General features: G+C 39.1%; 1 protein-coding gene across 1 annotated transcript in view; it reads left to right on the top strand.

Moving 5' to 3' along the window:
• LOC108294373 (coagulation factor VIII-like) overlaps window positions 1-11,859 on the top strand; it is an 87,869-nt gene that overhangs the window by 44,386 nt on the left and 31,624 nt on the right. Inside the window, exons 4-6 of the mRNA XM_017516234.2 lie at window positions 1,221-1,433; window positions 8,761-8,829; window positions 10,761-10,877. Coding sequence (XP_017371723.1) covers window positions 1,221-1,433; window positions 8,761-8,829; window positions 10,761-10,877 — 399 coding nt within the window. The remainder of the gene's footprint in view (window positions 1-1,220; window positions 1,434-8,760; window positions 8,830-10,760; window positions 10,878-11,859) is intronic.

Genomic DNA, 11,859 nt, shown 5'->3' with positions numbered 1-11,859 from the left:
CATTTATTTATTTTATTGTATTTTAGGTTTGGGGGTACATGTGAAGAACATGCAAAATTGTTGCATAGGAACACACATGGCAGTGTGATTTGCTGCCTTCCTCCCCATCACCTACATATGGCATTCTTAACTGGGTCAGGTGTGCTAGTGTCATTTTGTTTATGTGGGAAACTGTGTTTTTTTAAAGTTGACTTCTAAAGTATATAGGAGTGGACTACCATGAAATTTTTAATGTACATTAAAATGCATCATCATAAAAAGTGTGTTGAAAGAAAAAAGTGAAAGTAGCAATGTATTTCTAACATCCACTCACAAAAATATTACATTCTTTATATTAAGCACATGAAAAGGAATGCAGATATATCTTTTTAAAAACTTCGTTAAGGTTTTATTATAATCTTGAAAATATTTTATAGTTTTTTAGCCTAATATTAAGACTCGATAATTACTGAAAGTATATAAGAAAACTAGTGTAAAATTTAAACTTTTCAACACAAAAATCCCCATACAGTCATTTATATGCTAACAAAGGGAAGTTACAAAAATTAGCCTGTAGGAATCTCCTTTTCCTTGGAGAATATTACACAAGTTGAATGTTACACATTATTTTTCACTGGATACAAGATCAGTGTGACCTGCTTTATTAAAAGGAGAGAGCAAACCAATTTAAGATTCATGTCAAATTCCACCTCCTTCATCAAACATTACTGAAGAGTAGGAAGTTTGTTTACTTTTTTTATCCACTGGATTGCTATCTTGATCTTTATATTTTCAGCTTGTAGCTGAGCCTGGCAAAGAATAAGAACTCAGTAAATATTTGTGAATAAATAGGTGAATATTTCCACATGGTATTATATCTTTATATGTCTATGTCCCCCACCAAACATGGTGTCATCCCTCTAGGAAAGAACCAAGTTTAAGAAATTTTCTTAAATCTCTCTTTCTTACCCTTCCCTGACCCTCATTAGTGCCTACCAAACAGTCTGTGTCAAAGTGTATTTGTTGTTGAAGTAGGCAAAAAGATGCAATAATGGAGGCAATTTTATTGTTTAACAGAATGTGGAGTTCTCCCCACTTGTGGCTGCTGCTTGTTAATTTTTCAAATTAATATGCCAAAAGTCTGTTTCCTATGTAGAACCTGTTGGTGAGAATAAACTTGACATGTTTCTTTGAGTGGACAATGGGTATAGAAAGGACAATCTTATTTCTTCTTGATATAGGAGCTGAATATGATGATCAGACCACTCAAAGGGAGAAAGAAGATGATAAAGTCTTTCCTGGTGGGAGCCATACATATGTCTGGCATGTCCTGAAAGAGAATGGTCCAATGGCTTCTGACCCACTGTGCCTTACCTACTCATATCTTTCTCATGTGGACCTGGTGAAAGACTTGAATTCAGGCCTCATTGGAGCTCTGTTAGTATGTAGAGAAGGTAAGTGTATGAAAGGGTAGGACTGAGATGAAATAAGCAGAGAAGTACAATCAACTGAGTCTATTTAAACAGCTAGCATTTGTATTCCTTCACCTGAAAGAGGCTTCTTTACTCTAGTATCATGCTCGTGGAAAGAATAATCCAGCTTCTGAGAGAAGCAGATATGCATTCTATATAACCACAATAAACTCTAAGCTTGGATTAGGAGCAACTGAGTTTCAGAATTAAGTCTCTCCTCTCAAAGCATTGCTGTTTTCCTCTTTGAATTTGTGGGCTTCATCAGTAGTGATTTCTACTATCCTCTGCTTTTGCAATCAGAGCTAAGTTCCTTGAAAGCTTTATGGAGATGAACACATCCAAGTGTGTGATCAATGGCATATAGACTAGTTCAGGTGGTTAGTTTGTCATCTGTAAACCAAAAGCATATAAAAATCTAAGAAAAATTGAGATACCATCTCACGCCAGTTAGAATGGCTATCATTAAAAAATCTGGAGAGAACAGATGCTAGAGAGGATGTGGAGAAATAGGAACACTTTTACACTGTTGGTGGCAGTGTAAATTAGTTCAAGCATTGTGGAAGACAGTGTGGCGATTCCTCAAGGACCTAGAAATAGAAATTCCATTTGACCCAGCAATCCCATTACTGGGTATATATCCAGAGGATTATAAATCGTTCTACTATAAGGACACATGCACACGAATGTTCATTGCAGCACTGTTTACAATAGCAAAGACCTGGAACCAAGCCAAATGCCCATCAACGATAGACTGGACAGGGAAAATGTGGCACATATACACCATGGAATATTATGCAGCCATCAAAAACGATGAGTTTGTGTCCTTTGTAGGGACATGGATGAACCTGGAAACCATCATTCTCAGCAAACTGACACAAGAGCAGAAAATCAAACACCGCATGTTCTCACTCATAGGCGGGTGTTGAACAATGAGAACACATGGATACAGGGAGGGGAGCACTACACACTGGGGTCTGTTGGGAGAAATAGGGGAGGGACAGCGGGGGGTGGGGAGATGTGGAGAGATAGCATGAGGAGAAATGCCAGATATAGGTGATGGGGAGGAAGGCAGCAAATCACACTGCCATGTGTGTATCTATGCAACAATCTTGCATGTTCTTCACATGTACCCCAAAACCTAAAATGCAATAAAAATAAATAAATAGTAATTTTTAAAAATCTAAAAAAAAAATCTAAGAAAAGTCAGCATTTATTTATATATGTTACTGAAAATTAATTTAGATTGAATTAATATATTCTAAAAATAATTTTAAACAAACATTTTTAATTTATATCTTAGCATAAATTATGGAAGTAAATTTTACATAATTTGGTTTTTTTGTTTGTTTATTCTTTTTTTTTTTTTTTTTTTTGAGACAAAGTCTCACTCTGTCGCCCAGACTAGAGTGCAGTGGTGCAATCTTGGCTCACTGCAAACTCTGCCTCCTGGGTTCAAGCAATTCTTCTGCCTCAGCCTCCCAAGTACCTGGGATTACAGGCACATGCCACCATGCCCGGCTAGTTTTGGGGTTTTTTTGTATTTTTAGTAGAGACAGGTTTTCACCACATTGACCAGGCTGGTCTCGAACTCCTGACCTGGTGATCTGCCTGCCTCGGCCTCCCAAAGTGCTGGGATTACAGGTGTGAATCACTGTGCCCTGGCTTTCATCCTATTTTTTATGGCGAAATCAGCTTCACTGTACCTTTTTCTTGTTTCAGTTATCTTGTACTGCATAACTCCACTATTTGGTGGCTTAAAACAACAACAATCATTTATTATCTCTCATGGTTTCTGTGGGTCTCATGGAATTTGAGAGTGTTTTGACTTAGTGGTCTAAGTGTTTCTCATGAGGCTATAATCAGTGGCCAGACTGAAATCATCCCAAAGGTAACTTTATTCACGTCTTTAACCTTGGCTTGATGGCACTCTCCACATGGTCTCTCTCAGATGGGGCTTACAGGTTAGCCAGACTTCTTATATGGTCCTGAAAGAGCCCATTAGAAGCTGTTTCGCCTTCTAAGCTAACCTCAGAAATCACTCACATTAACATACATTTTATTAGTTAGAATGCATCACTAAGGCCAGTCTATAGAGGGGGATTCCAGCTTTTCATGGGGAATAGGCAAAACATTTATTTCTTTTTGGCAAAGAATTTATTAACAGGAGTCACCATACTCTTTCTGAATGGTGATGATGAATGTGATTCAAAAACCGATGGGAGCAAGGATTGGAAGATGAGAAAGGTTTGTAGTTTATAACAGTTTCGAGTGAAAGTATGATTTCTCATATACTGGGTTCAGTCTCACAGTTATAACTAATGAGAAAGTGTCAAAGCCACAGTGTGTTATTTATGGAGTAAAAAGGCTAATGGAACAATGACATCATCAAAACATTACTGTTTACATATGACATATAAAGAAATAAGTTAAAAACCCAAATAACTCTTTGACACAGGGTCGAGTTAAAGAGTCAACAGAGGTTCTAGTTCCAGGTAAAATATATAAACGCACTCCACCCTTTATTTCCCATTGAACTTAACAATAAAACCTTGACAAACTGCTAAGCCCATATATTTAAAAATTCTAAAAAGCAAATAGAACAAGTATATAGAGAAAAGGCACCAGAATTCAAAGTATTACCCAACTGGTGGGGGATTATACCTTTTTCCCCACTCTCCTATTCCTTAATCTGAATGAAAACATAACTGGAAACTTGGAAGTGAGTACTGTGTTGCAAAGAGAGCTCCAGGAGAAACCCTCTAGGGTTTGAAGGAGTGGGAAAGGTAACTCTTTTTTAATGCTCAGAGAGCATGAGAGGGGAAATCCCCTAGGGTTTTTGTCTTCTTTTCCGCCATTCTCTCCAGCTTCAGTTCCAGGTTGCTTGTGGCAATGACAGTGGCTGGCAACAGAAACCTGCAAGAGCAAAAGCGTAGGGAAGGGCACATTATTCTTCATTCAGTAGAGCAATGGGTCTAAGACACTGGGGCAAATGCAGGTTACTTTTCTCTCTCTCTTTCTTCTTCCGTTGCTCAGCCTTAGCTATCATGTAGTTGTGGGAGTTGGAAGTTTCTGGTTAGAAAACCAAAAAAGGGAGCTTACAAAACTAGAAAGTTTATAGATAACAGAGAGTAAAGATCCCAGGAAAATAAACCCATAAAGTTGTGCATTAACTCCTGGATTCACCCCCAACCCACACATACCTGGATGAAACCCTAATTAGCATGCTGAAGACTGAGAACTGAGACTCAAGTACCAGACTGACCACTGGGTTGGGCTCAATGGCACTGCAAAGGCTTTAAAACTGATCTAACACTGAAACCACAGCTCACAGAATTCCTTAAAACATGTCTGATGGGCCAGGCGTGGCGGCTCACGCCTGTAATCCCAGCACTTTGGGAGGCCTAGGTGGGTGGATCACAAGGTCAAGAGATCGAGACCAGCCTGGCCAACATGGTGAAACCTCATCTCTACTAAAAATACAAAAATTAGCTGGACGTGGTGGCATGCGCTTGTGGTCCCAGCTACTCGGGAGGCTGAGGCAGAAGAATCTCTTGAACCCAGGAGGCGTAGGTTGCAGTGAGCCAAGATTGCGCCACTGCACTCCAGCCTGACGACAGAGCAAGACTCTGTCTCAAAAAAAAGTCTGATGGTTGAGCACAAAGATAGAACATTGTGAGATAGGTTTTTTTAATGTATGGTAGATATAATATATAAAAGAACCATAGCATAACAAGAGGAGGGTAAGGAAAGCTTTATGGTCCATTCAACTTAATTCCAATTCAAACGGTAAAATGTTGATTCTAAGTGGATAGTGAAAAGTTAAGTATGAATTTTGTAATCCCTAGAGCAACCAATAAAAAATTATACAAGGAGATATAGTAAAAAAACACATAAACTAATTACAATGGAATATCAGAAACGTTCAAATTACTCAAAAGAAGGCAAGTAAGGAGAAATGAAAATCAGAGAGAAGAAGCAGGAAAATAATAATAAAATTATAGACTAAAGTCTAAACATATCAATACTTATATTAAGTGCAAATGGCTTAAACACACCAATTAAAAACAGAGATTAGTACACTGGATAAAAAAACAATTATATTTTCTTTACGAGAAACTCATTTCAAAAAGAATGATATAGGTAGGTTACAAGCATAAGGATGGAGAAGGACATATGATGTAAACATGAATATGAAGAAAGTTGAAGTGGTACAAATCTGTGGTATAAGGATACACACAGAGACCAATGGAACAGAATTGAGAGTACAGAAGTACACCCATACACATATCTATGAGCAGTTGATTTTTGCCAAGGGTGCCAAAACCATTCAATGGGGGAAAAAATACTCTCTTCAATAAACAGTGCTGAAACAGGTGAATATCTGCATGCAAAATACAGATTGAGTATTCCTTAACTGAAATGCTTGGAACCAAAAATGTTTCAGATTTCAGATACTGGGATATTTACACATATATAATGAGATAGCTTGGGGATGGAGCTTAAGTCTGAATGTGAACTTCGTTTTGGATGTAAGTCCCTTGCCAGTTATGTGAGTGGCAAGTATTTTCTCCCACTCAAAGTTTGTTTTTTTATTCTCTTAACGGTGTCGGTCAAAACATGAAAAGGTATTCAACATCATGAACCATTAGGGAAATGCAAATTCACACAACAGTAATATATCTATTAGAATAGCTAAAATAATAATATAAAATTGCCGAGGATGCTGTCAAGAAATCAGAGCAGCAGAAAGTCTCATAATGCACAGTGGTATAGCCATCCTGGAAAACAGAATGGCAATTTGTCTGTGGCAAAAAAACACTCTGGCAGTTTCTTATAAAATTAGATGTACGCTATAACGGGATAGCAGGAGGGAGTTCTTTTTGGATATTGAAATGGATCTGTATCTTGCTGATGGTGGGGTTTCATAAGCTTATATCTTTTTTAAAAGTGATTGACATATACACCAAAAGAAAAAGAAAAGCTAATTTCACTATATGATAATAGAAAATTTATATTAAAATAATTAAAATGTTTTAAGACAGCTTTTTATATATTTTAAATTTGTCTCTAAAGTTTTTAATCCAGTACTTCTGATAAAGATGGCACAGGGTCTTCCTACTTAGCCATTTTTCCATCCTCCACCTCAACCCTGACCTCTGCTGAAAAGCAACAGCAAAGATAGGTAAACCATAAATAGAGAAAGTTGAAAAGGCATGGTCAAGCTGAAAAAGAACATAAATATATGTGGACCAAAAGCAGAACAGGAACTGTGAGTAGCTAAAGAGGTGGAAATCACAGGCCAACTGAGATCTGGGTCAGGGTGACAAGAGTAAATAGCGCTCTCCACCAGAAGGACCTGGAACCAGGTGGACTGAGAGCCCATATCATAGCGTTGGGCTCCTCTTCACTTGAAAGAGAGCTGAGCACAGCTGCTGCCTACTCTTTGTTTGCGGCCATGGCTTTGTGGAAACTCAGGGACCTAGAAGAGGGGAAAGCAAACCCAGTCCTAGAATAAGAACTGAACTAAATTTTCTCTTGGTTCAGTGGGAGAATCTGCAATATCCCCAAGGTTTCCATTGGGCAGTATCTCCAAAATTCCATTCTAGGTGTGATTTGCTAGATAGAGAATAGTGAACACATCTTTTGCTTAATCAACCAATGATCACAAGGGACAGCAAAGATCACTATAGTTCAACAAAGTCAGATTTATTGGTTCATAGCAACAAGAGACTGTGGACACCTCCCTAAACAAAGGGAAATACTGTATTCAGTTAGTAAAGAATTTTGGGGAAGGGTGGAGGTTAGATGATATTTAAATGAAGCAAAGTAGAGTTGTGTGTAAAGAAATAACCATGAGATCTAGACTGTGAAGTGTCCTGGTTCCATGGAAACTAAAAAGTTAACATGGACATGAAATGTTAAGTGAAGGCACCCCTTACCTGAAGCTTGAGCTTTAAGTTGAGCTGCTTCTTTGTGTCAAAGTAATTTAGATGACCTAGGAAAGAATGGGATGTTTCATTCTTATTGCTATTATTTTGAACATTTCTGACAGGCCCTGAAAAAAGAGAACAAACAACTCAGTTGAGCGACAGATTATTAAAGAAAACAGTTGACATTCAGTGAGTTTGTACAGTGGCAATGTGTCCTTGGGAGAAATACTGTTAACTCTGCAGTTAGCTTTATCTATGTCTCCTATCCCAGCCTGATGAGTAGCAGCACACATTTTGTTACTTTCTTAGTCCAAGCTAATTTTTATTTCTTTTATTTATTTATTTATTTTACTTTAGGTTCTGGGGTACATGGGCAGGTCATGCAGGGCTGTTGCATAGGTGCATACATAACCAGGTGGTTTTCTGCCTCCATTCCCCCTTCATCTATATCCAGCATTTCTCCCCATGTTATCCCTCCCCACCCTCCCCACCCCCAGCTGTCCCTCCCCTAGCCCCTCCAACTGACCCCAGTGTGTGATGCTCCTCTCCCTGAGTCCACGTTTTCTCATTGTTCACCACCTGCCTGTGAGTGAGAACATGCGATGTTTGGTTTTCTGTTCTTGTGTCAGTTTGCTGAGAATGATTTGGTACGAGAGAGAAAGAAATGAAAAATGTCATAAACAAAAATCTTTCTACTCAAAATAAGCCTGCAAACAAAAGTTCCCAGTCAAATTAAAATATATATAATGCAAAGAAAGATACTCAACAAGCTCAACAGTTAAAGCATGAAGCATGATAGTTTGTTCCATTAAAAACTTTAGCTATTGCTATAGGTGGTATTCACTTAAAATGTAAGTATATATAGAAGCACTGTGGGCTAGTGAAAAAAACATCGTGAGTATAGGTGTTCAATGTGGACAATTGTTATTTTACTCAAAACTTTTAATTTACAGTTGCAGAAGTGAAAAAAAGTTACAAGAGTAATAGAAATTCTCTATATTAATTGCCTATATGCACATTTTTTTCAGAAGCAATGTGTACTGTTGCTGTAATTTTTCTTTGTGATGTGCGTGTGTGTGTGAAGGCTTGTATTTTGTATGTGTTTTTAATCTCTTTTTTAGTAATTAATTTGTATTGTGTTTTACACAAGTAGTAGTCTTCAGCAAATTTGGAAAAAAAAAATTCTTTGCTCCAGGTTGTTTTAGAAACACTAGTATAGGAGACCTGAGATCAAAACAACAAAGCAAAGTTAAGAAGAGACAGAAGACAACATTTGTTCTTACTCTCAAGTAACTGATGAAGACATGTCTCATCCTAGTGACAATTTCCTAGAGTGGAATTTTTAAAATAGAAGATAAATGCTCTCACTTCTTTTTCAGGGAGTCTGGCCAAGGAAAGGACACAGACCTTGCACAAATTTGTACTGCTTTTTGCTGTATTTGATGAAGGTTAGTGAGTCTCAATCTGAATTTTGGATTCCTGAAATAAATCCTCTGCTACTATTAAGAGGAGGTGATTATAGAAAGCTCGTAAACTACATTACTGTTCAGGAATGAAGGAGATGGGGTTGAAAATGAATTCCAAGAGAACAAAATGTAACCTCAGTTCCATTGGAAGCTATGAGGTAAGAAGATAGAGGAGCTGGGTGACAGAGTGCCCTCATCCCCCTCATTAAGACCATCAACAAATACTTTGGGCTCTACTTTCTAAATAATTTATCTTATGTTCGTCTATTATTAAATGGACAACCTTTGGCAAGTTATTTAACGTCTCTGTGTCTCAGTTTCCTCAAATCTAAAATAAAAATAATAGTACGTTTTTCATAGGATTGTTGTGAGGACTGAGTGATTTCATTTAAGTAATTTAGAGCACTGTATCGCATAGAGTAGGCCCTCAATAGTGTTAGTACTTCCACCTCTTCCTCCTCCTAATGTAATCATTATGTAATCAATAACAATAACATCATCTTCTTCTTGCCCCTCTTATCCATTTACATTGCCATCATCTTAATTGAGGCCCTCATGATATGTGTCATAACTCCCAAAGGAAGCTTCCTGAAGTGAGTATCTGATCTTCTCACTCTAGCCTCTAAAATACTTCGGTTTGCCAGGTACGGTGGCTCACACCTGTAATCCCAGCACTTTGGGAGGCTGAGGCGGACAGATTGCTTGAGCCCAGGAGTTTGAGATGAGCCTGGGCAACAGGGTGAAACCACATCTCTACAGAAAAATTACAAAAATCAACCGGTCATGGTGGCGGATGCCTGTAGTCCAGCTACTTGGGAGGCTGAGGTGAAAGGATCACTTGAGCTGAGGAGGTAAAGGTTGCAGTGAACTGTGATTGCACCACTACACTCCAGCCTGGTTGATAAAGCCAGGCCCTATCTCGAAAAACAAAACAAAACAACAAAACAAAATCATTCATTTTCCAGGTAAAGTGCATAATGCATTATCTATTTCCTGGTGACATTTCCAGCCTTGATCTGTTCCGTTTCCTGCCTTATCTTCCATGTCACCCAAATATGTGATGCTTTTTCTTGCATGAGACCTCTGCTCACACAAAGGGGTAACTCCAGGGAGTCACTGTCCAATAGTATTTCTAGTGCTTCAGCCCTTGTCAGTTTCAAAGGTGGTCTCAGGAAGCTTTCAGGGTCCTGGGGTTTCATAAAGACAAGCTTGGATGAAGCAATTATAACAGAGACAGGGAGTGACAAACAGCCTTTTTCCTAGGACAATTTTCTTTTTTTCTGATGGAGTCTCACTTCATTGCCCAGGCTGGAGTGCAGTGGCACAATCTTGGCTCACTGCAAACTCCACCTCCCAGGTTCAAGCAATTCATGTGCCTCAGCCTCCTGAGCAGCTGGAATTACAGGCGCCTGCCACCATGCCTGCCTAATTTTTGTATTTTTAGTAGAGATGGGGTTTCACCATGTTGGCCATGCTGGTCTCGAACTTCTGACCTCAAACTATCTGCCTGCCTTGGCCTCCCAAAGTGCTAGGATTACAGGTTTGAGCCACTGTGCCCAGCCCCTGGGATGATTATCATAAGCTTCCTTTTAAATAAGACAGCTAATAAACAGAATCGATTCCTTATGCCTCAAGCTAACCAATATTCTCTCTTCTTCTATTATTATTAATTCCCACTTATTGTCATGGTCAAATAGAGGGAGAGAAAATCAGTTTGAGCAAGAGATGTCTGCCTTTAGATAATTGTCTTCTCCCTCCCTCTCACTGACTTAAGAGGATAAGTCCTGTGTGCCTACTTTGCTGACAAAAATGCTGAAGGTGTGAGCAGACTGTGAGGAAGGAGAAAGCGGAGGAGGGGGTCATTCATGAGACACATGCTTAGCTGACTCTATCTTTGCCTTCTCTCTCATCAGGGAAAAGTTGGCACACAGAAACAAAGAACTCCTTGATACAGGATAGGGATGCTGCAGCTGCTCGAGCCTGGCCTAAAATGCACACAGTCAATGGTTATGTAAACAGGTCTCTTCCAGGTATGTACACACCTGCTCAACAGTCCTCAGGGTCTTCCGAATTCAGCACCAGAGTTCTCCACCTTCTTGGCTTCCCTAGGAGGAGACTTGTCCTTGCCTTAAACCACAGAACACATCATGACTGTCTGAAGGCAGACATAACCCAGAGGATAGACAAAGACAAATGAGGGAGGGAGGACTACCATCCCAGCCCTGGAAACTCTATGAGGCCGTTAAGCAGCACCATGCTGTAGCAGGCTTATCCTACAGGTCACCTGGGCACGAACCCCTAGCCAGCCTTCCAATACTGCTAAGATAATCCGTTTGGGACCTCACCCACTTGGGACAGGCAGGACTCTGACCCACTTGCTAGAGCTGAGGCGAACCTGGACGCAGGTGCCACCTAGAGCCAGAAAAAGGGCAGTGACCTAGGAGTGAAGATTCACTGAGCAAATATATCCAATAAAACAAAAACAAGCTAGACAGAGAAAACTGACATAAATAACTAATCCTTCAATGTAAACGCATAGATGTATATCCACAAGAAACAATAGCAAAGAGGGAACCATGAGCTTCCCAAAAAGACAAAGCCAAAACCCAGTGACTGACCCTAACAAGATAGCGATTTGTGAGCACTCTGATTAATAATTCAAAGTAGCAATTTTAACGAAGCTCAATGATACCTAAGATAACACAGAAAAGTGATTCAGAAATTTCTCAGAGAAATTTAACATAGAGATTGAAACAATAAAAAAGAAACAGAAATCTTGGAACTGATAAATGCATTTGATGAACTGAGTAACTCATAAGAGAATCAAACAGAGGAAAGAATCGGTGAGCTCAAAGACTGGCTACTTGGAAATGCAGAGTCAGAGAATAAAAAGGAAAAAGAACAGAAAGAAATGGAGATCTCCTACAAGAAGTAGAAAATTACCTCAAAAGACCAAATCTAAGAATGTTTGATGTACAACAGGGAGCTGAGTAAGAGCAATGGGTGGAAAGC

Source organism: Cebus imitator, unplaced genomic scaffold, assembly GCF_001604975.1.
Source record: "Cebus imitator isolate Cc_AM_T3 unplaced genomic scaffold, Cebus_imitator-1.0 Scaffold576, whole genome shotgun sequence".
Classification (NCBI taxonomy): domain Eukaryota; kingdom Metazoa; phylum Chordata; class Mammalia; order Primates; family Cebidae; genus Cebus; species Cebus imitator.
The sequence above is the reverse complement of the archived record's forward strand: the minus strand, read 5'-3'. Positions and strand labels throughout refer to the sequence as shown.